This window comes from Panthera pardus, unplaced genomic scaffold (assembly GCF_024362965.1).
Source record: "Panthera pardus isolate Hobbes unplaced genomic scaffold, ASM2436296v1 HiC_scaffold_25, whole genome shotgun sequence".
In the NCBI taxonomy this organism is placed as follows: Eukaryota; Metazoa; Chordata; class Mammalia; order Carnivora; family Felidae; genus Panthera; species Panthera pardus.
The window spans coordinates 64,579,112-64,605,209 of NW_026526821.1; the positions used below are offsets into that span (position 1 = coordinate 64,579,112).

Below are 26,098 nucleotides of genomic sequence, written 5' to 3' on the forward strand. Positions count from 1 at the left end.
AAAAAAGCCCAACACTTATTAATAGTATTACTTATTTTCCAAATATTACTTATTTTTCAAAGAGGTCACCCTAAAATTCATTCATGTCAGATCCATGTACCATTAATCAACCAATCAATCAGTCTTGATTGAATATCTATTATGTGTCCCGTGCTATGATGAATGATCTATCTTGGAAAAAAAAAAAAAGAGGAGGCGATAAATTTAGGTTCTTGTGCTGTTTCCCAATGAAGCACCTGCTCAAAATCAGGATCAGAAACACTTTACAGTGTAATGTTCATTAGAGTTTAGTGTCATATATATTTTCTAAGTAAGGATACCTCAGTTTACCTCATGTTTCCTAAATTTGAGTTAGGAACACTTATTTGAATTTAAATTCGCTAACAGGCAAACAAGAACTGATGCTATCAAAATCCAGCAAAATATCCAGTAAGAACTGCCAGCTTTTGACAAATGAATTATTCTTTTCATATGCCATATCACTGCTTTTTACTTTTGTGGCCCCAGGACGGCAGTGTTACCTGTGCAGGTATACTGTCAGCCTACGAATTCTCAAATCTCATCGCCAGTCAAGCTTCACACGGAATAGATTATATCAAGTATATTAAGTATTGAGTCCACAGAAAAAATATGGGAGGAGATATCAAAAAGAAAAAATAACTTTCTTACAAAATGGAAGGGGTATAGGCAAGTAAGATCTCAATTACATCATCTTAAGATGAATATTATCATCATATGCTGTATAAATTGTAGTTGCAATATTTACAAAATAAAAATACCTGTCTTTCTCAATTTCCCTTTGCTATGTTTAGCATTCCCTTATTTGCTGCCTCTCAATTACTTAGCTTCCGAGTTCAGTAATAATTAAGAAAAAAGCAAAGGGTTAAGGAATTACCCCCTTCAGTTTCATCTGAATATTGGGCCGTAGCTAACTTTCTTGACAGTTCTTGGCTGGGTATTTTTCAACATCATTAAGTTCCATTTCCTATGATTAATGGCACTTTAAAAATGTCAACACAGTAATCAGACAGATAGTGATACTAATGCCCTCAAATCCTTTCCTCTAAGGATGTTTCTGGAACACAAGAAGGGAAAAAAAAAAAAAAAACTGTTGGAGGCTTGTCTATAATCAGAATTGGGATGTATCCCATTTGGCAGGGTGCTGCATTATCACAAAAGGAATGCTTGTCATTTCCAGTCTCGTTCTGCATTGTTGTGTTCAACCAGAAAAGCCTCTTCAGTGATCATGTGGTACTGATCATCTGGCACCTGGTGGAGAAAGCTCTCTCATCTCTCACTGAGGGCATCTCTTTGGGCCCAAATGTGCCATCTTTCTATATTCCCATGGCTATATTTTTGTTGAAAAACAGATAGATTCCCCAAAATCCAACTAATTCTCTAGAGAGTAGATCTTGGTGAATGGTCTAATGAAAGACCAAGGAATTGGTGCTTGGTCGCTGTCCAAGCTGGTGGCCAGTGAGACCTACACTGTAAGTGTGTGTGTCCATGGCTTCTCCAGCCCACCAGAGAGGTAGCCAGTATCTGCTGGTGCTGTTGGATAGGCAGTAGCACATAAGGGCCCTGGTGACAGGGAACAGCTGCTGAAGCTGACTGATGGGACAGCTGACCTACGACAACTTCTGCCCACAGCCAACTTTTGTGCACAACTTTCTAAATGATGCATATGCCCTGCTGAGCAGGCTTCCCCGGTATTTATCCTCTTGGCTTGATTGGTCTGTAACTAGTTATTTAGTAGAACATCTTTCAAATCCTCAAGATTCTGGCTTATAATCACCATTAAGATGCCAAAGCAGATTCATGGGCTGTAAATCTATAACTTTGAATGGCATTTAATAATTAATAAAAGTAACTAAATGGCAGAAAATTTCCAAAGCACTGTACAAGTCTTGGCCTCAATAACAAAAACACTGGCTTAGGAGGCTGCTTGGAGTCTTAAGGTTGTGTGTGTGTGTGTGTGTGTGTGTGTGCGCGCGCATGTGTGTGTGTACATGCGCGTGCCCATGCGTGTGAGACTAAACTGCTTCCAAAGCCACTTCCATATAAAGAATTCTGTTTATAGTGGTTGCATATGTAAAAAGAAAATTAGTCTGTTTAACCTGGGTGCATATTTCATATATCATTTTCATTCTCACACCAGAAGCCCGAGGGCACTGGTAACTGAAATCAATAAAAAAGTACCAAATTGTGCTCCTGGCTAATGTTTTGTATTGATCAATCCTATTTTTAAATGACTATGGAACAAAGTCAAATGCTACTTTATTTTGACAACTTTCTTAAAGTTACAACAGGGTTGATGAAAAAGGAAAAATAGCAAACAAAAGGGGGAGAGGGACTGTAAAATGAACTGGGAATATAGCATTCAGACTGATTGCTCCCCTCCTGGATTTCAAATACATTCAACTGTAAATGATAGGAAACAATGTTTTACAGTTGGTAATCATTCAATAAATATGTGTTCTTTAAATAGCCTAAGAAAAATTTATTCTACATATTCTGAATTTTCACCCTGGAGTTGAATGTGGTAAGTAACATGTAATACAAAGTTTCATTTTAGAACTGGATAGGCTAAGTAATACTCAATACAAAGTACTTTCTGCCTCAAAAATACCATATAAAAACACACTGCCTTTTATGAAGCTTGGAACACAGAAAGGAGGTGAACGTGTACTAACAAGTAAGTGCCAGGAATTACGCAAGTGCTCGATCGATGTGCTCATTTAATCCTGACAATAATCCTAAAGGCTAGGTGTCCTATCACACAGAAAAGGAAAACTAAGGTTCAGGGAAGTTAAATAATTTGCCCAAGGCCACACAGCCATTTTCACTGACTGGAGTTTCATGCCATACACATCAGCGTGTTTCTGTTTATAACTGCAGTCATGTCAAAATAAGGGCTATATATAAAACATAATACTTCTGGTAACATTTCACCAACATGATTTAATGGCAGATTAGTTTTACACATGAGACAGCTAATACTGATAAATCCCACACAGAAATTATTACATATATGCATTTATGTAGACAATTCTCTCAAACGTGAATGAGTTATTAAAGTCACAGTGTCATTTTCTCCACTGTCTTTGGAAGGCTTTTCAGTTTGCTAAGGACTGCCGTCAGAGCTGCTGTTTTTATTTAATATGAAATTTCATCCATCTTACTTAAGTAAAGTAAGAAAGCATAAATGCAACAAATAAGCACATCATGTTCTTTTAGCGCACATCTGCACAAAGTTAAAACACAGACCTTGCAGCAGAGATGATGCTTGTTTTTCAAGCAGAATGCTTATATAACCTAAAATCGCTGATATTTGCAACAGAAACTTGTTACATACTCAAGGGTTTTCCTCTCACAGAGTTAATCTTTGCAAGATTTTCCCCCAAAGAATAAGAAATTCTTGAGACTCATAAGACTTCAGATATATCAGTTCAGTTCGGGAGCCGGGGACTGACGTTGTGGCATTAAAGCACCAAGGCACTCCACGGAGCACAGGAGAACCATGGTGATGCAAGTCGGTTGCTTTAAAAACAACTTGCTCTTAGCAACAGGCTCCTAGCCTGTGTGTGGGCCCAACACACAGGCTTTGCAATTTCGCAAAGAGCCAGGCTGCAAGGGCTGAGGGCCTGAAGTCGTCTGTCCACTCTCAACATTTCCAAGAGACTTTAGTACTGGTTTATTTTTATCCATTCGTTTGACTCAGTTGCAATTTTATCAGTAAACAAAACATAAAATGCAAGAGGACGGTCATTTTGTAAGTGAGTAGGTACAGACAAAGCAGGCCGTGATTTGTAATTCAGGGAGATGTTCAGTGATTTAAAAGAAGAGCTTGTACTCTAGGAGAAAGCCCGACATTCTAACTATGATTGCAGAGTAAGTGGTGGGACACAAATGAAAGTTCAGAAATAATTTTTTATGCCAATACCACAGGTTCTATGTGTATTTTCAAATGTACTGCTCTTAATATTAAAGACCAACTATAAGTTCCACTGTGGCAGAAAAGAAAGACCCGGGACTCCTTTCACACTACCTACAGGAGCTGCATCTACACAGGTGGGCACACAGCAGTACACGCTTAGTTCAGCTTGGAGGGAGGGTGCCGGCTTTATCGCATCTGCTGTGTCAGCAGCCATGTCAAAGGGGCAGCAATGTGAGTTGCACCTTAATCATTAATCGTCTAACCTCTGTGTTAAACTGAGACACTGAACTGGGCCAAAATCCTTAAAACTCTTTGCTGGTGCAAAATCCATGAGTAATGGTAAATTCAAGCAGAGTGCGTTTAGGGAGAGCCCCACAGAATCTACTGTATTGGAGAAGCTGGTAGGTAACTGAAGATAACCCTTCAGTGGTTTTTCTTAGCATGTGATCAACCAGAGAAACTTACCGCAAGCAATTTTTTCACAAGAACTTACAGCCAACTGGCTTCTGAGGCCTGCAGATAAACTTTTAAAAAATGTAACCCTTTCAAGAAAGGATACAGGAATTGCTCTGAAAGCCCTTACGGACTTTTATCTAAGAGTAGAGTTTTAAATGGTATGGGGCTATCCAGGAGGCAGCCAGGGGCATCTTCGGCGGCACTGGCTTGGTATCAGTTGGCGTGTCTTTGGAGCACCTCTTGCATCTGAACAAACCCTGCATCTGAACACCCCCCTGCATCTATGAGTGGCAGAAATAAAAACAAAAAACAAGAGCAATTGAAAAGGAGCTGTCATAGACTAAGAAGCAGTTTGTCTTCCAAAAGACTTGGTTTAGAAGCATCACACTATTACCTGCTTCTAACTTCTGAAGAACTTCAAATGTTTCCTTCTTTTTCAAAGATCTGGTATACATGCATAGAAACTGGACATGGCATGCACACTGCATTAACTGTCTGTAGAGAACATATCCTTAGAAAGCTGTTTTATTTTATTTTAGCAATTTAGTAGAGGGAATTAGCTTTATAAAAAAAATGCCAGTGTGCTTACACAGTTGCATCAAACAAAACATCCATGATCAGTGAAATAATAAATAACCAATGCCACAAAGAATAAGTAGTATTGATTTTTATGTGGCTTTTCCTATTTCAGAACCACTTGCTAGGTTATGGTATACTGTGTGATGATAATATAATTAAAACTGTAATTTTAAAAATGTATATACATATACATCCAAATGGGTATGAGTAGATAAAAATGGGAAGGCATCATGCACTGAAATGATGTAATCACATCATTTCTAAAATCTGTTTTAGGAGCTGCCTTAGAAATAAACTTATAAGTGACAAAGGGAAATTAGTTTTCTTACATTTTTTAAAACAACAACACCTCCTCTCGAATAAAAAGAACCAGAGAAAACCCCAACAATCCTATATTACTCAGCTTGATCATCCTCTTTCCATGGAGTCTGGTTGCTTTAAACACACACACACACACACACACACACACACACACACACACACACACACAGCTCTTCAAAGGAATGTGACAAAATGCTAAAGCATTTTGAAGCATCTGAAAACTAATTTAGAGAAGCATATTCAGCTTTTTTCACTAAGTATTTATTTACTGTGGAAGAAGACTATGAAAGACGGTGACAGAGCCTCTGCCTCGAATGAGCTTACTAAGTCTAATTTTAAGCAAAGACAATATGTCAGAATAAATAATCTTCCACTTCCACCTGGTCTTCTAGAAGCAGGAAGTAGGATTTTACCTGCAGATAAACACACTTTGAAAGTGCTCAGTAAAGATGATTTCATTGAACTCTCTCAAAAATTTATTGTGGATATAGATTTGCAGACAAGAGAATCAAAACTCTGATAGATTAAGTGATGTGCCCCAAGTCACACATCGGAGACCGCAAGGATGTAGGTAAGGAAAAAGCTCTCATATATCACCTCTTCATTAACACTCCTTAACCCTTTAGTTTGGGGAATATTCAATGCAGACAGAAGATTTAGATCACGGCTAAACTTTGGCACCCAAGGACCACTGCCTGGGAACAATTTATTATTTTTTTTTTCAAACCAAATTCAAAAGGAAAAAGTTTGGCTCTTTTTGAGTTACTCAGTAAAAGTTGGACAAAATTAAGTTAGTGGTTTCAAAGGCTGTACACTCTCTACAGCTCAAAAACACTGTGTTTAGAATTCATATAATTTAATTTACTGGCTGTAAAGCCATAATGTGGATTAGTGCCTGTGAATATTTGAAAGAAGAGAGCAAATAAAAAAAGTAGTCCTCAAAAACATACAGGCTAGTGATGGCAGAGCTGAAATTAAATAGCTCCGGCACTACTAGGAGATAAAGCTCAGGTATTAGGGTAAGGCCTTTCCTCCTTGAGAAAACAGCCTTTTTACTATGAATTTGGTACTGCCAAAGAATCCTCCTTTCAAGGAATTTGAAAATGCTAAACATCTGTCATTTCCATAAAACCCCTAGCTGTCCTCTGAATGGGCAGAGCCATTTTTATTCCATTTAGAGAGTGTGCAATTGAGGTGAAAGTAATTTGCTTCTGGTCCCACAGAGAGTTAGAAGACAGGCTAAAGTTAAAATCCATAGTGAGACTGGGGACAGGAAAGGGAGGAGGGAGACAGTGGGAGACTAGATCGATACCCTACTGAATTTCAGGCTCCAGACTGAGTGATCTAAGCCTGAAGAAGAGGAGAGAAGGAGAGGGCCGATACTTTGAAGATGAGAGAGACTGAAGCAAACGCAATGTTGTGGCTGGCTGGCAAGTCCCTGCCACTCCTCCACTGGGTGCTAACAGGCTGATCCAACAACGCAGCACAGAAACCACAGCATTTTCTTTAGTCCCAAGACCCAGAGTTAATGTTAATTAGCAATGTTAAATGACCCAAATTATCGCCAGATCACATGGTAGAACAATTTCTTCCTGGGAGACCAATGTTTATAAACCACATCCCCCTTTTCTTTTATAAAAGGCTCAGCTTGACAGCCCCTCCTCAATCACAACAAAAATAACAGCAATAAGGGGCAACTGGCTGGCTCAGCTGTAAGAGCATGTGCCTCTTGATCTTGGGGTCATGGGTTTGAGCCCCACGTTGGGTTGTAGGGATTACCTAAATAAATAAATACATAAACTTAGAGAAAACAGCAATAATAATTACAGCAACAACAATAGCTTCCTCTGCCCCAGGGGCTAAGAATTCTAGATATATTAACTCATGTAATCCCATGAGACAGGTACTATGCTTTTCCTCACTGAACAGACAAGGACACTGAGGTATGGGGAGATTAAATCACTTTCCCAGATCAAACAGGCATGGTGTGAACCCAGGTAGTCTGGTACTGTACCGCTTCCAGACAGAGCTAGGGGACAGTCAGGTACTGTCTCAGATTCCTCAAGTTCCCAGTTCCCTCCACCAGACTTGCCTGAAACAGGGTGTGTCAGGACAGCGAGCAGGGCATGAGACATGACAGTCCCTTCCTAAGAGCCCACAGCCTGGTCATCTGGTTGTCAAATGGGCAGATGCTCTTTGACCGGCTCTTTTGTGAAGGCCCTTTCAAAAATGTGATAAATGTTACTTCCTGGGAATTACGATCTGATGTTTGGGGGTTTTAACTACCAAAAAGAAGAAAAAAGAAAAGAAAACCTAAAATCACTTTTATAACCTGCCCACTTACCTTAATAGTTTAGGCTTGGCCACCCTCTTATGAGGCTGTGTATCTCTCTGAAGAGGCAGTCACAGCTCCACAGGAACTAACGTAGGGTAACCGGCTGGGTAACACACATGCTAACACATCACTTGTCACAAGTCAGCAACGATTCTGTCTTAATTTTCACGTCCCAAAGCTGCCAACTCTTGTGAGGCAAGCCCAGAAAAATGCACCTTTCAAATGTGCAAATAATTTCTTACATCTGTTTACCTAATCTTCACTTTTTTTTTTTTTCACAGCATTTATTTGTTGTTGGGTTTCTTTTCAGGCAACTTTCCCCACAAAGAGACATGTTTTTATCATTGCAGAAGTGAGCTGGCATGCGAACGCAGAAGCAAGCTGTGGTGAAGTTTAGATGTGAGGAGGTGTGTGAGTGTGTGAGCTCAGGAAAGTTACAAATCACCTCAAGTCCTGCGCCTTCTGGGTTGCTCACAGTCAAAGCTAAGTATGTCACATCTGTAAACCTCACTGCTCTAATGCTGCTGTTTGTTGTTCTGTTTCGTTTTAAAATAACAATCTAAACTCCCTGCACTACAGCTGCTCGTTAGCCAAAAACTTAGCTCTTGCTGGGCAGAGAGCTAAGTTTGGGAAGAATGTGATGAAGCCTCTGAAAATCATTCCAAAAGAGCAGTTCTGAGATGCTAAATCCTTGAATAGGAATGGGAAAGAAACCAAGTCTAAGATGTGCTCACTCGTTAAAGGTCTTCAGTATGGGCCACTTGTCACTGTCTGGGTTGACTTACTGTAGCTCCGTGCCAGGGACAAGGAAGGACCTCTACGGGGCCTCCCCAAACCCTAGTCCCCAACTGCTTTTGGGCCAGAAACACTCGTTGGGATCCATTTATCCATTTATCTCATCACAGAATCCTGTGTATCTGTTGGCTTAATTCTACTTTTGTTTTTACTCCCTAGCTTTATTAAGACATAATTGACATAAAACACTATACAAATTTAAGGTATACAACCAGTTGACTTGACACTTACATAACTGCAAAATGATTACCATCGTGGCAACTCCATCAGGTCACATAATCACCATTTCTTTCTTTTTTTTTTTTTTCTTACTTAGGTATTTACTTCTTTTTTAGAGAGAGAGAGTGTGTGCAAGCAGGGGACGGGCAGAGGGAGAGAGAGACAATCTTAAGCAGGCTCCATGATTAACACAGAGCCCAATGTAGGGCTCGATTCCACAACCCTGGGATCATGACCTCAGCCGAAATCAAGAGCTGGACAACTCAACCAACTGAGCCACCCAGGAGACCCTTACCATTTCTTTTTTTGTGGTGAGAACATTTGAGATCTACTCACTTACCAACTTTCAAGTACATAATACAGTACTGTTAGGTATAATCACCGTGCTGTATATTAGATCTTCAGGGCTTACTCATAACTGAAAGTCTGTACCCTTTTACCAATTGTTGGTCTTAAAAACCTGATACAGGTTTTTAGTAAATTAAGAATACCATCACTGGGCTTTTGTATAGAAGATATCCTCGCCCTCCCCAAGTAAATATTTTGTCAAGTTACATGATCACTCTTGTCCCTGACCTGGATTTTAAATGGATAGTCGTCTACTCTCTGAAAACATACTTTCAGCATTGATTGTAAGGGCCAGAAATAGGTGCTTCGGCAGTAATAAAGGAAATGATAGTGCTAGTACGGCACAGTACAGCCACTGACACAAATCATTCCTTGATACACATTTGCCTAGTCCATCAGAATGGTGCTGCGTGTGTGTTCCTGCTATGCAGGCTACTAACCACCTCCAGAAACTAGTCTTTTAAAATGTCTCCCTAATGGCCAAAATGGAAATGACAATTAAATACCAGCCAATACTTTATCGACATGAGCGCCACGTGACAGTCTTGACATTAAATTTCCTGGAATTTTTTTCAAGCTAAATTCAGAACATCACAACTTTCAAGGTTAACTATCTGCAGTGAATCAAATTCTCAATGCAGGACATTCTCTGGGACAGTGCCAGGTCTCACGGTGACATGTACAAATCAGCATAATGCGCAGCACAAAGCTCTACCTCCTAATACCTTATTCAAGAAAAAGGAGAAATCAGATACTTGTCTTTGGCTCTCTTGACCAACCAAAATGGTAAGGCAAAAAAGAAGAGGCATGGGATTGTGGCAACCCCTAAATAGGTTGTTTCTGGACTTCATTCTACTCATAGTACGGCAGAAATTTTCCTCATGACCCATTATCACCAACACAACGAAATCACTCACACATGAGGACAGTGTGACAATTTCTGGTTGATGACAGAAAATGGTAAGTAATCTTTCACAGTCTCTCTTCTTTTCTAGTCTGTAAAATCTAGGAAGGTTCTGGACACAATGCTCTGTGAAGGCATGGGATTCAACTTGGGGAGGTCTGAAAACACCTTCAATCCATAAGGGACTCTGAAATGTCACTCAACTTGTGGGATAGGCAATTGCAGAAAGGATGCTCTAGATGTTCTATTAATAATTTGGCTTATGCAACTGCATTGACCTCAGCCACTTTAGATGAGAGAAAAAATATCTGGAGTGAAGTAAAGCTAGACATTTCATTCATTTCATTTTTAGCCAAAATAGGATAAAACTTACAAATAACCGTAACGCAGGGCAATAATTAGTAAGTGGCCTTTGTGAAGTACAGAAGTTGTATACAGGAGAAAGAGCTCGTTTCCAGAGAGAAGTATCCTTCTAAGATTTCATACAGGAGGTGACATTTGGGCTAGGTCTTTAAGAATTTCAACCAGTAGAATGTGGAAAAGAGATGTTTAAAGCGTTGGGGACAAGAAAATATAGCTCAGTCAGGTTTGGGGAATAGCTAATAGTTCAATACAAATAATAAACATTCATTGAGTATCTCCCTCATTATCAGGCACTTTAGAAACATCATCTTGTTGACTTCAGAGCAATCTTATGAGGTTGGTGTATTATTATTCCCACTTTTTAAGGTACACAGAGTCTCAGGTAGGTGAAGCAATCTGCCTAAACTAACAGAACTCAGCTTACAGAACCAAGATATGAACCAGATCTATGACACTTCAAACCCTAAGCTTTTAACTAGCTCCAAAGCCTGATCTCTTAACTGGGTTACAATTAAAAAGCTGGTTTGGAACCTGATTTAAGTGGAACCATATATTTAAATATAATCATACATACATCCATAACGATCATTCGGATTAAGGATATCATATCCTTAAAGATGGTATGTGTTTAGCACAGAAAAGTACCAAGATGTGTATATGTGTTTCCTAAGGAAAGGAAAAAGAAATGAGTAGCTGGAATACACTGGATTTGACTGTTATTCTCTATCATCACATGGCTGAAATTAGACTCTGCCTTTCCTCTGGAGAAAACATTACCTCCTCCATTAAAGGAAACTTGGCCTATTTATTTTATTAAGGGATCTGTAGGAAATGAATTCTTCACATAGAGTCTGCAGGATTTTATGCTGCTCTGCTGCAGATATGTTTCCTGAATATTGCATTAAAAGAATTCCCTTCCGTTATGTTTTTCAGAATGAGGGCCTGTGCATTTCAAAAGAAGCAACTTGATAGTGACCGCATTTGGTATCTTCTCATGTTAGGAGAGGAACAGGGTGTAGAGCAGGAATAGCATATTCATCCCAGAAATGTACCCACCTCTACTAGAAGATATTTTTAAGTAACAGAGAGAGAGTAAGGAATAATGCAAGGCTTTTGGGAAATGTCAATGAAAAAAACACAGAGAATCCCTATTACAGATTTAAGTGGAACAGGGGATTAAGAAACCTACTATTGCTACAGATCGATCTTCCTTCAGTAATCCTTTGAAGCCATTCTGTTCTAAATCTCTTTTACTTGTTTCAGGGCCTTTTTCACATTTACTCCATTAAATCCTACTTCACTGAAAGATTCAAAAATACCTTTGAATCCCCTTCCTTAGATGTCTTCATATCTTTACTCATCCTAATCCATACTTCCCTAAGCTACTGCTCCATCTGGTGATTCTGTTCCTCTCCCCACCCTCACTCCTCACAGGCTGCTAAGGACTCTTGACCTCTCCACCTTGTATAGTTGTCTCACCTCTAAAGGTAGGGGTTAGGGATGGGGAGTGAGCTAAATGAATAAGGCATGTTAGCTTTATAAAATTTTATGACTGGCTCTGGTATCTTTCATGTCTCTACTACTTACTCTTCTTGTTTTGGCCACAGATGTGTTATCGCTGCAGTCTCTTCATTCTACGCTCCCTAAAAGCTAAAAGCAGCAACCACCTTTTATCTTACCTCTTCCCGGACTTCCATCACATGGCTCCTTCTTTTCACTGCCAAACTTCTCAGAAGAATTACCTGCTTCTAATTCTTACCGCTTGCTTTTCCCCAGTCTCTTACACATTGGCTTCTTTCCCTGACACTCTACTAAAGTTAATTTCCCATCTAATGACCCCCTGACTGTGACATCCTTAAACCACTTACCCATTCTGCCATATGTGACACCATCAACTTACTGACCTTCTTTCATGATGTTTGTTTTCATATTCTATCTTCTCTGACTTCTCTCCCTCCTCTGGCCCTCTAAATGTAGATATTCTTCAAGTGTTTGACCTTAGCCACCTTCTCCTCTTGTTCTACATGCTTCCCTGGATGAGTGCCTCTGCTCACATGACTCCTTATCTCTTGCCTCTCCACTGATAATTCCAATCCTATGTGTCATCATGTCTAGTCCAGGCCCTTTTCCTAAACTCTAGCTCTACCTTTCCTTTTGCTTGCAAGAGAGGTTCTCATGAATATTTTAGCAACAAAAACTCAACGTATCTAAAGCTGAAATTTGTATCCTCCTTTCTCCCTCTCTTTATATCTCTTACCTCCCATCCGCCCTCACCAGCCCCGCACAAAAACAACAAATACAAAGGGTTGGTCCTCCTCTCTTGTTGCATAATGAATGTTAATGGCACTACTTCTTTCCACTAACCGAGGCTCGTATTCACAGAATTATTCATTCATTAAACATATACCTTCTGAGTGCCTGCTGTATTCCAGGGTACTGTTCTGCAATCTTGGAATACATTCAAAGATTCCTGCTCTCAGGGAGACTGATCGTATATAACCAGCATAATATATAAGCTGTAAAGTATGATAAAGGTGATAAGTGCTGTAGGAAAAAGAGAAAGAACAGAGTAACGGGGCTCAGAATTACCAGGCTTATGGGTAAGGGCTTCCAGATTTAAGTAGGGTAGTCAGGGTCAGTCTTGTTGACAAGGTGGTATGTGAGCAAAGTCTTGGTGAGGTAAAGGAGGTAAAGTAGTTAGCTGTGCAGATATCTGGAGGAAAAGTGTTCCAGGAAGAGGGTCGACCAGACAGTGTAAAGGTCCTAATGTGGGAGCAGGCTTGGCAAGTTCAAGGAATAGCAAGGAGGCCAGCATGGCTAGAGTAGAACGGGCAAGGGAGGGAAAAATAGGAAACTGGTCAAAAAGGCATTGGAAGGCATAGGGACTTGGCCTTAATTCTAAGTGAAACTGAGACCAGGGTTTTATGCTGAAGAGTGACACACTCTGATTTACATGTTGAAAGAATCTAGTTGTCTGTCGTGCTTAGACTATCCAGATAGATGCTCAGTGGTAGAAGCAGAGAAACCTGTTAGACTAAATGCAGTAATCCAGGTGGAGATGATGGTGACTGAGACAAAGATGACAGCACAAGAGTTGATGAAAAGTGGTCAGACCTTGGGTATATTTTAAAAGGACAACGAATGGGGAGCCTGGATGGCTCGGTTGGTTAAGCGTCCAAGTCTTGATCTCAGCTCAGGTCTTGAACTCAGGGTCACGAGTTCAAACCCCGCGTTGGGCTCCACACTGGGCGTGGAGTCTGCTTAAAAAAATAAATAAAAAAAATTTAAAAATAATAAAAGGACAGCCAATACTATTGTCTGACAGACTGGATGAAGGGTATAAAAGACAGTAACTGGATATGAATGGCAAAAATAACATGAACACCAGAGACACTGGAGGAGGAAGTGGAAACTGTTACTGGAGGGAACGAGGAAAAGAGCAGTTGAAGAACTAACCAAACTTTGGTCACCCCTGTGGTTGTTTCTTCCTTTCTCATGGATTTAAGGACCTGCATAAATACATGGGTCTTAAATTAATATCCTCAGCCCAGTCCGCTCTTCCAAACTCCAGATTCGTGCATCCAACTCCCTGCTTGATGCCTCAAACCGGACATGCTTTAAACCCAGTTCCTGGTCTTTCCCCCAAACCTGGCTCCAACCATGGTCTTCCTCATCTCAGATAGAGCAGTTCATCCTCTCAGTTTCTCAATCCAAATGGCCTCAAGTCATCTTGCCCTTACAAGACAATCCCCTTGGGCAATGACCTCTCAGTCCGGTGAACACCTTTGTGCTTCACAAAGGGCATTGACTGCTGACCTCTGTTATGATTATTTGTGAGTAAGTTTTATTCTACTTTGGTAGGTTCCCTGAAAGCATGAAGTGCCTCCATTCATTTTCATATTCTTCAGGCCCTACCACAATGCTCTGTACATTCCAAACAATAAATAAAATCATCAATACAATTCATAGAGTAAAAAACCAAAACCACAAAGAATATGAAAAAAGTATAGGAAATACTGTATTGATCTTAGAGATCAGTTATATTAAGAGAATATCAATTTGCATAAAAGCAAAAAGAAGCTAAACATCCATATTTCAAAAACAAAATAGCATTGTAAGGAGATAAAAAAGGTAAACAAACTAGAAAACACACAACAAATCACTTCAATATTTAACAGAGAATCCCTACATGTAAATAAAACTGGTAAAATAAAACTTTTAAAAAGTAATATAAATAATAAAAATAGCTTAAAAATAGACTTTTTAAAGAACCACTAAATGACTAAGTTAGGTTAAAAAGTATCACGATTTCTAAATATTATGTGAGAAAGAATACCATAAATACAGAAGTAAAAAGACTTAACAGCTTCATATCTTGGTGTATATCTGGGAGTGACATTATGGTAGGGGGGGGCATGAAAGCCAATTATTACATTCCTACCGGTTTTCTGATGTAACTAAAAATGAACTTTACTGCAGTCGAACTTACTTTTACAGAACTGAGGTCAAACCAATGATGACCTACCCATAAGCTTTATGAGCTTTCCTTCCCTGGGAAGATCCTTGTGTAACACTATATGAAAGTACGAGCTACGTATGTTGAGTGACGTCTATACTATGTTTGAGAGCCAGAAATGACTATCATCGTTCCAAGGTGGATAATGGGGATGGTAAGCTTAATCAGATAAATTACTAGTTCTGCTGCCAGATTTTAAAGGTCCGGAGTTGAACTTCATGTAGAAAACAACTTCCCATGAAATAGTCTACAAGTATCCTCCTTCTGAGAGACAAGGTTACTCCCAAAGGAAGCATAGAGACGGGTAGGGCTGGTAGGGCTTTTATGCTCCACATGCAGACAGTGGCCCATGTGAAAACTGGCAGAAAAGTCCTGCTTAAAAGGAGAAATTCAAGATTTCTCCAGCTTCAACACTGCTGGTGGCATTACAAATTGGTATGTTACTTGGCAACATATATCAAGAGCGACATAAACTCTCAAACCCTTTGGCAGAGTAATTCCACTTCTAGGAATCCATCCATCATGAGGAACCACTGCTATTACCAAATTATACTTCAATCATGTGATGGAATATTACCCAGCTTTTTAAAAAGAGAGATAGGCAGAAATAAAATAAAAAATTGTGCTTATGTTAGAAGGCAAGCTGAAAAATTTATAAACTATATTAGAACTATATTAGGAAAACAAACAAAAATATACATTATTAAAAAGACACTGAGCTGCATATAACAAAATGCTGACTTAGTACCCATGAAGATGTCAGCTGTTGCAAGAAGTGTATACAATCATGTGCAGTACACATGCATCTTCTCAAACAACAAACACTTAAAACACAATTACTATAATATGAGACCACACACAATTACTATAACATGAGACCACACTTTCTTTTAATATCAAAAAAACGAGAACCATGTTCTAAGACTGAGAACAGGACAAGGAAGTCCACTCTCAACACTCCTATTCAACACAGTCCTAAAGGTCCCAGCCATTGCAATGGGCAAGAAAAGGAAAAAGCATTAAGATTAAAAAAGAGGAAGTAAAGCTTCCATCTATTTGCTAGTAACATAATTGTTTATGTAGGAAAACTTAAAGAACCTACAAACACCTACTAGAACTAGTATGTGAACTTATTAGCAAGGCTGCAGGATACATAGTTGCTATGAAAAATTAATTGTATTTTTACATATTAGCAAAAATTAGCAACAAATTCAAAAACTTCCATTTATAAGTTGGAAAACATAAAATACATGCAAGATAAGACCTGTACAGTGGAAATTTTAAAACACTGCTGCGAGAAATGAAAGACCAAAATAAGTGAAAAGATGTGATAAATTCATGGTGAAAAGACTCAGTATTATGAAGACATCAACTATTCCTAAATTCACCTACAGACTCCATGTAATCCCAATCATAACTCAATCATTTCTAATGAAACTTGATAAGCTCACTATAAAATGTACAGGAAAATACAAATCATCTATGATATTCAGAGTAGTATTTAAAAAAAATTAGAGGACTAACACTCTCATACTTCAAAACTTAGCATAAAGCTATAGAGACCAATATAGTATGGTACTGACCAACAGATCAATGAAACAAGAAGAGAGCCAGAAAGAGACCCACACTTACACAGTCACTTGCTTTGCAACAAAGCCACCAAAGCAACGGGTAAAAAACAAAGTTGTGTTGTTGTTTTTCAAACTTGGTGCCAAAATAACTGAATGTTCATAATGGACAAAAGAAAATGAACCTTGATCCTTACTTCAAATCATACATGAATTGTTATTTCAGATGCATCACAGACCTAAAAGCTTTTGGAAGAAAACACTGAAAAATGTTTTGAGGTAGCAAAAGTTTCTCAGACGGGACACAGAAAGCAATAACTATAAAAGGAAAATATCAATATTATTAGACATCATCGAAATTTAAAACTTCTGCTCATCAACAGACACCAATAAGAAAATAAAGAGGTAAACGACAACCCAGGACAAAACATATATTCACAAAAGACTAATACCCAGAATACATTTAAAAAATTCCCACAACCCAATAATAAAAAGGTAAACAACTCAATTAGAAAATGGTTAAATGATATGAACAGTTTCCAAAAGAAGGTACGTCAATGGCTAATAAGCCCGCAAGAAAGTACTCAATGTCATCAGAGAAATGCAAATCAAAACCACAAAGAGATTCTACCACACACATAAGAGAATGGCTAAAATGAAAAAGACTAACATCAAATGATGATAACGGTGCACAGTAACCAGAACTCTTATATATTGTTAATGGGAGTGCAAAATGGCATTGGCTACAAGTTTCTAAGAATACTAAAACATTCACCTACCTTATGGAGCCAGAAAATCCTCTCCTAAGTATTTTTCCAAGAAAAATGGAAGCAAATGTCAACAACAAAAACTGTATAAGAATATTCATAGCAGCTTTACTCATAATAGCCCAAAATTGGAAATAGTAAAGGTATTTCAATAAGAAGAGTAAACTGTGGTACATTCATACGACGAAATATTAGCAATAAAGAGAAACAGGCCACTCAAACTTGTTACAACATGGATAAAAATCTCTAAACTTTAGGCTGAGAGAAGGCTTACACAAGAGTACAATTGTATGGCACCATTTATAAGAAGTTCTAGAAGAGGCAAAGTAACCTTTGGCAGAAAAAGTCAGAACATGCAGTTAGCTCCAGGAGGCTTGGACAGGGATTGTCCAGGATGGGGAAAGGTTTTAGGATGATGGCAAGGTTTTTTTTGTTTGTTTGTTTGTTTGATCTCGAGAGGAGTTTGGGTTATACACATATAAGTATTTGCCAAAAACTCAGCTAATATACACTTAAAATTTAATCGTAGGTGAATTTTACCTCAAAGGAAAAAATGTTGTTAATAATCAGAATTCTGGTTAATGATATGCATACTGAAGTATTAGTTGAAAGTGTACTGATGTCTGCAATTTTCTTTGAAATACATAAAATAAGAAGGACTGAGGAACAAATAGATGGACAGGTAAGTGGAAAAACAGGCATAATAAAATGTTAATGATAAAATCTAGGTGTGGGTATACAGGAATTCACTGTAAACTTTGTTTTTTCAATTTTATGCTTAAATTTTTCCATGACAAAATGCTGGGGGAAAAACAGGTACCACTGTTTTGATGTTGACAGAATATTATTTTTCACTTCTTCTTTTTCCCCTATTTTCTAAGTTCTCTACATGTGGTATATAATGTATAATTTCAAACATCTTTTAAAAAAGAAAACAATTTCCATTTACTAAAATAATCAAATATAAATTTTTCAAAACAAGTTAAAAATCTCACTTCAGATTCAATGAACGTTAAAATACTATCTTAAAACCTACTGTTATTTAACTCACTAAAAGCCTTATTTAGTGTTGTAGCGAGACAGTTTCTGCACTAATTAAAAATTTTTAAACTAATTCAATGTGGTGCTAATTTTTTTTTTCTTTTAATGCCTAGCATTAAATCTTTCCATGTACTCAAAAACCTCCGCCATATCATTCTGTGGAATGTATGCTCATTAAAAGTACATCATTTCTTAGACTTTGTAATAACCTAGCTGGGCAATACTTATTAGAAATCTGAGAGTTGGCTGTTTACTTCCAAAAGGGCTTTATCTTTAGATAAGCACAAGCTTTAAGCCAGGTGCTAGTCATTTGTGTCTTGTTAATTTCCAAAACAAACAGAGGAGAGTGCCATGCAATTTCCATTACACACACTTCACCATTAGTACCAGGGTTTATTAGCTTGACACTGCTCCAGGAATAATGGTTTCATTCCTCACTGAAATAAAATAATGTGTCACATAACTCAGCAATGCGGAACTTCTGAAAAATGTTGTCATGTTAAATATGGCCATATTTTTTAAGTCTCCATTATGCCAAAACAAAGGCCGTTTGCTGTAGAGAACTCACTCTGGACACGGAGAATTCTCACATGGACCTCAGACTTACCTCATCGCTATGTCATACGATTCCGGGTGAATACAAGTTTGGTCCAAAGGATTTGGCTTCAGTACAACATTTACTGCAGTTTTGCTCTTCTTCTTGCCCTGCTTCTCATTTGTGACCTCAACACCTGCTGAAGATGTCACAGCAACTCCCTGAATTTGGCCCGCAGATTCGGTTTGCTGACTACTATCACCATTGAAAGAGGCAAGGAGTAGGAGGGAAGGGAAAATTGGGAAGAAAAGAAAAGTCTTTAAAATGTGCTTATTTTTCTGCCACACAAATACACACAAACAGCACCCACATTCTGACCATTCCCTTCATAGAAATTAACACATATTTGCTTAAACATTGTTAACAGAGTTTCCTGTTACTTAAAGCCAAAAATATTCTTCACTGATTTAGCCTGTAAAAGTATCATTCTAGGAGAGAACAGAGAAAACCTCAGAGAAATAAATTAAATAAAAAGGAAAGGGAGAAGGAGAAAGAGAAAACAATTTCCCAGAACTGAAGAAAAATACAAGTTCCCAAATTAAGAGAACCTACTGATTACAGAATAGGATGAATGGGAAGACTCAGATTTGACATACTGTGGGGCAACTTTAGAATAGGACTTAAGAATCAAGAAAGAAAAATAAAACAGAATACTTCCCAAGGAACTAGAATCAGACTGGCATCAGATTACTCCCTGATAAACAGCAGATGCTAGAATGCAGTGAACTGGTATCTTAAAAGTTCTGAGAGAAAATGATTTTGAATCGAGAATCATATACTTCGCCAAACTAGCATTCAGAGAGGAGGGCAAATGACAATTGTTTTCAGACATGTAAGGATTGAAGTAGAACCCATATAATATATATACTCTCTCTGAAAAGAATTTAAGAATACATTCCAGCAAAAACAACAAATTCAAGAAGAGTGATCATGTGGGCTACAAGAAACAGTGATGAGCACAGAAACTATAAAATCTTGCTACGTTAAAAAACTGCTCATGAATAATGTAAAAAATATATGTATAGGGGCACCTGGGAGGCTTAGTCAGTTAAGCCTCTGCTTCTTGATTTGGGCTCTGCGCTGACAGCATGGAGCCTGCTTGGGATTCTCTGTCTCCCTCTCTTACTGCCCATCTCCTGCTCACACACTCTCTCTCCCTCCCTCAAAATAAATAAATATAAATATAAATATATAAATATACTTATTTATAAATATATAAATATATAATATATGTATTTAAATATATAAATATATGTATATTTATAAATATATAAATAAATATAAATATAAATATATATATATATATATATATATATATATATATATATATAAGATAGTCTGAAACTAAAATCCCAAGTCATCTCATCATGGAACATACAGCTGAAGGAAAGAGGCTGGGAAGAGTCCTAAGGTGCTAGTCTTTTCCGGGAGGACAGAGACACCTATTAACTGCAGAGGCCAGTCCAAATCACACTTAAGGATAATCACCAGAGAAACACAAACAACTTGAAATCACTAAGGGGAGATAAAAACGAGGTGGAAAAATAAGGAAAACTTGTTAGCTGAGAAATCCAACAAACAGCATGAGAGAAAATCAGAAAGCATGATGAAGAGAAAATATACGATAGATGAAGTCCAAAATATCAATAAATGTAGTAAATGTGAATGTATTAATTAAAATTGGATAAACCCATGAAATCTATCGATCTACAAGAGTTGTAACAAAAATTAAATGTCATAGAAAGTTTGAAAATAAAAAAATACCAAGCATACTGAAAAGGCAAGTGTAGCAACATAGCCAGCAAACAAAATAGATTTCAATGCACAAAACACTCAATGAGATAGCAACAGTCCATTTCGAACAAAGGTATGAGTTATCAAGAAGATGTAACAGTCATGAAACTTCAAGTACTTCATTATCAGTTGAAAAAATATAAGGCTTTAAAAATAACTCAAATGTTCATCAATAGGATACTGATTAGATTAAGCTATGGTTTCCCCCACAAACTAAATACTATGCAGACACCATAAATAATGATCTATATCGATATGTAATATGTGGAAAGAAAACCAAGATGTATTACTGAAACAAATAAAGCAAGTTGCAAATAGTTGCATAGCGCAATCCTTTTTTTTTTTTTTTTTCTAAAGAGCATGCAAACAGGGGAGAGGGGCACAGGGAGGGAGAGAGCGAGGGAGGGAGAGGGAGAGTGAGAGCGAGAGAGCAAGAGAGAATCTTAAGTAGGCTCCACGCTCAGAGCAGCACCCACAACCCTGGGATCATGACCTGAGCTAAAATCAAGAGTTGGATGCTCAACCCAGTGAGCCACCCAGACGCCCCTGAATTTTTAAATAATAAACATACAAGTTGATAGAAGTATAAATTTACTTTCAGGAAGCAATATATAAGAAACTATTTGAAGTCAGAAGCTGAGGTACTCTTTCCTTTTCATTTATTTTTTATACTGTTCTAACTAAGTGTTCAAAAAACATATAAACTAAGAAACATGGGATTATTTTATCCTCCGTTGTTTTTCATTTCTGGCTTCTGGGTTTTGTGGTCTACTCAGAAAAGGCCTTCTGCCACTCCAATCCTCTGCAAAGTTTACCCATGTTGTCTCCTGGTACTTTTGCAGTTTCACTTCTTCTTTTTAAGTCTGTGATCCATCTGGGATTTATTTGGGTATAAGGTATGAGGTGCAACTACAGTTTCCCCTACACATATCAAATTCCTGCCAGCTGTCATAATACCAGTGTTTGAAACTCCACCTTTATCATAAACTAAATTCTGTCTATATTTTGGTGAATTGCAGACTTTATTCTCATCTATTTCTACATCAAAACCAGTTATGTAACTATAACTTTATATTGTTAATATTATTATTATCAGTGGGGCTGGTTTTCCATTATTATTATTATCATTATTACTGTCCAGTGGGTCTGGTTTTCCCTTATTAGTCTTTGCCAGACTAAAGATTATTCTTCCATATTACTTTTATTACAATTTTTTATTAAAAAAATTTTTTTAATGTTTACTTATTTTTGAGAGAGAGACAGAGCACAAGCAGGGGAGGGGCACAGAGAGAGGAAGACACAGAATCCGAAGCAGGTTCCATGCTCTGAGCACAGAGCCCAAGGTGAGGCTCAAACTCACAAACTGCGAGATCATGACCTGAGCTGAAGTCGGCCACTTAACTGACTGAGCCTCCCAGGCGCCCCTTTATTATAATTTTGTCAAAAGAAAAACATAATAGAAACGAATATAGACAGGTAGTCCCAAAGTAGCAAGTACATAAAAACTATTCTTTCATGATTACAAAATGCGAAGTTTACCCAAATTCTTTGCTTTTGTGCTAGCAGGATTAGAAATTAAGAGCAAGAATTTAGCTCTCAATCTACACAACTGACAATTATGCTTTGGTCAGGGAGGAGGGTGTGGGGAGGCCCAAGTATACTTAGGGAAACAGCTGTCAATATGAAGTGGCTGTTGTGAAGTCCTCTTTGTCACCTCTTCTTGTACCGGTCCTTCCCACTTGTGATGCTCCAATCCCATTGGCCTTAGTTTCATTTCCCGAATACACCAAATTTGGTCGTGCCTTAGGACCTTGCACACATCCCGCATGCTCTTCCTATAATGCTTTCCTTCTAATCCCTGTGTGGTTAGCTCCTTCATTTCATTCAAAATTCAGCTCAAATAACTTCAATGAATAACTCATTGAAAGCAGTTGTACCGCTCCCCAAGACAGTGTCATATCACTCTGTTTTAATGTGTATAATATTTACTACATCTGAAACTATTTATTTTACTAGTTTATTTATTGTTTGCCTCGTGTTAAAATTTAACTTCATGAGAACATGGAATTTGTTGATTTGTTCACTGCTGGATTCCCAGTGCCGAGCAAAGATTAGAGTCAACATATACTGAAGGACTGAACAAATGGACACCTAGGATTTAGGCCAGTGAGCAGGATGGGCAACAGTAACAGAGAAGGTTGGTAACAGAACCCAAAGCGCACACTTTAATAATCACCTGCAAAATGTTCTAATATAATCCTGGTTGATTCTGATGAAGCCAGCACACTGTTGGAAAGATTTTGGACCCAGCCCTTTCACTTTTTTTAGCTGTTCTCGGTTGACAAAGGGTCCATTTTTCTCTCGCCATTCAATAATATTTTTGGCTCGGTTGGCATTGAGTCCTGCAATATGCCTAAAAAAATAAACAAAATGAATAATGTGGTAGATACAATAGTTCTAAGAATAATCAAAGAAAAGATCTCATCTGGAAAGTCAACGATATGCATCATAAAAACCATTGCAATTACATACTGTCATATGGCTCTAAGTTAAGTAAATCCAAAGGGGAGTTAAATAAAAAAGACAAAGGGGAAAGAGTTGTCCAAGAGGAGGCAAGGACAACACAATGCAAACTAATGACAAAACCAGCAGCTGTCATAAAGATGCTGGTAAACTGATGGACACTGGGAAAAGAAAAGAAAAGAAAAGAATTGTTCCCCACAGTAATTCTATACTATTCATGTTCCTCGTGTTTCTGAATCAAGTAATAATTCTGCCTTTTCCTGCTTAGTTTACAAAGTGAGTTAGGAGCAAAAGTTACAATAGCTTCAGCTGTGTTGTAGTACCCTGTTTTTTTTTTTAATCAGCCTATTCTCATTAACATAAAGCCTTAAACTATAGAAAGTCATGACTGTCCTGGTTAGTTTAAAAATATAAAAACTCTATCATTAAGTAGTTTGCTTGGTGCTAACTTTAAAAATTACTATTTAAGAGATTCTTAATTCTATTACTGAATTTTATACATGAAATTATGGACTGTTTGTAGCTGTGGTAGAAAGTCAACACCTTTAAATGTAAGGGATATTTTCTGCTATACTAATCTCAAAGCAAAGAAGTCTAGATCTTTTACAGAGGTCCAGAATTTCATGCTGCATCAGCAGACTTGTGTCATAAATGCCAAACTATGAACGGAAAAAAGCAGCTCTTCTATAACCACACTAAAAAGGGTATATAAGACATGATTATAGTACGATAAAGATTTTGATATGTGACTTGCAGATTCCAGGTAAAAATATGGTAACCATACTTTGAACCCTCAGAATTTATCTTCTGGTTATTGCCAGCTTTGACAGATGTATGCAAGAGAGTGAACTAGTGAAAAATATCTACTCTCATGTGGTGGGAAACAGCTCTTTTCCATGTTAACCTTATTTAAGTTCTATTAGCAACACTAATGCACTCAATGGTTACCATATGCTCTTCACTTTAGATTTGCAGTATTAAAAAGGATAATGTGAATTGTTATAAGTCTTTTTTTGAACGATGTCTTCCCCTCAAACTGATTACCTAGAGCAAGGTAGGAACTCAGAGGTTTTTTTATACTTGACAACTTCATACATGTGTCTCCTTACGTTAGCTCAGTTTGAACTGAACAGCCAGTTAAACTGAAGATTCTGTGATCTTCAGCCACAGACCTCTCGTCTCACCTCAACAAAACTTCAGAACAGATGTTAATATCCACTCCCACAAAGCTGACACATTCTTCTACAACACTGTCCAGTGTTGCCTTGAGCAAAGTCTGAGATACGTCATGCTAAAAAGACAAAGATCAAAAGTCAACCAAAAGTGAAAGCAAGACAGGCAGGTTTTGGACTACTCCATTATATACCTGTGTCACCGGCAGCTGGCTGAGACACAACGTAGTACATTTTTTCACTTTTCTTAAACACACTGTGAGCATGTAACTGAGCTGAACTTAAGGAATCTATGTTTTCTTACCCTCTAAATCACTCATATACCTAACCTCAATAGAACAGCACCAGTAAGTTTCCCTTTCCCAGAATTCTGCCCGAACAGTAGTTCTCAAACTTTAGCATGGTATAAAAATCACCCGTAGGGCTTGTTAAAACACAGGCTGACTCAGTGGGTCTGGGGTGGGGCCTGAGAATCTGCATGCGAATAAGCCCCCAGGTGGTGCTGCCGCTGCTGCTTCCAGGAACACACTTGGAGACCTACTGGTCTCCATCATTCACACGCTGCCTGGTGGTGTTACCTTCACTCACATGTGCATTGTTCCTTAGTTCCTCTTAGGAGAAGACAGCGTAAATTATCGTAGGAAGCAGTACACTAATACACAAGAAGTGTGACAGTAAATCAAACTCTGTTTCATCACAGTGAAGATATTATTGCTTATCAAAGGCACTGTTAGTTGACGTACCACTAAGAAAGAAACTACACTGCCTGTTAAATCATGACACGATGCTTGAAAATTTTACTTTTTTAAATACTGAAAGAATTCTTTTAGACTTATTAGGAAGTTCTTAAATCATCTATTATGCACAGATAAAAAGGAAAATATAAGCAATCTAAACTGGTTAAGGTATTTCTAAAATTTCTTCACATTCAGCATTCAACTCTTCTGAACCACTTTTTTACTCGGAGCCTTAGATGTCCAAATTTCTCCATTCAGTATTGCTCTTGAACTCTTAAGATCCCAGGTCATGGAGCATTTCCTGAAACAGTTATACTCCATAGTCTCTGAGAGTTTCTTTAAAGCTTCTGATGCTCATTCTATAAGCTGTGGTAGTAGTTCTACCTTAATCTGAACAGAAAGTATCAACAGAAGAGATTTTGGACAGCAACAAAACTCCTATTCTTTCCTTAAAGATCCTTAAGTGTTTTATTGTTCAATAGCTTGCTGACTAAAACAGCGAAGGGCCTGCAGTTCAGTCATGGCTCCAAGATTAATAATCAAGTTCGCACAGAAACTACACCACGATATGCCCCGGGGCCAACAGCAACCATAGGACACCATTAATTTTTTTTTTTTAATTTTTTTGGGACACCATTAATTGTTAAGCATCCTGATTTCAGAGATGTTAAAATGTAAGAAAATGTGCATCTTAGTATTTATGAAACACAGTATTTGAAGGTAAATATTTGTTGGCTAACTGAAGCCAGATTACCACAATGAGTACCTCCTAATACACTTGATGTTATTCATAATTCTAAACTTAAAGGTACTCTAGTTGTTGTTCCCAGATGTGAAACTATAGGTCAGCATCCTTCCCCATTTGTCTCAAGAAAACAAGGTTAAGTTTGATAACCTTAAACTCTTACAAAGACCATAGAGTAAATAGAGTCCTTAAGGATTGTAATTACACTATTATCTTTTAGTAATAGAAGTTTTTGTTCTGGAAGACTGAAGGGTGCAGGAGTATTCTCATATTTCAGAGATAACCTAGTTATCTAGGCCACAGCTAAAAACTACAGACATAATTTTAAAAGTCCTAATAAGCAAACATAATCATGAAAAGGATCATAAAGAAAAACCTAAGAC

The 26,098-nt window shown here is 37.8% G+C and overlaps 1 protein-coding gene across 7 annotated transcripts in view; it reads right to left on the minus strand.

Moving 5' to 3' along the window:
• Positions 1-26,098, minus strand: part of SRBD1 (S1 RNA binding domain 1) — a 220,176-nt gene that overhangs the window by 27,267 nt on the left and 166,811 nt on the right. For 6 of the 7 annotated variants that reach the window (XR_002085708.2, XM_019468785.2, XM_053890656.1 and 3 more), the window contains exons 17-19: positions 24,246-24,352; positions 22,775-22,951; positions 18,757-18,939 (exon numbers count right to left, since the gene is read on the minus strand). Coding sequence is in view for 6 of the 7 variants with exons in the window: in XM_019468785.2 (XP_019324330.2) it covers positions 18,757-18,939; positions 22,775-22,951; positions 24,246-24,352 (467 nt within the window). In the remaining variant the exon portion in view is untranslated. The remainder of the gene's footprint in view (positions 1-18,756; positions 18,940-22,774; positions 22,952-24,245; positions 24,353-26,098) is intronic. The other variant, XM_019469106.2, reaches the window with a different exon arrangement.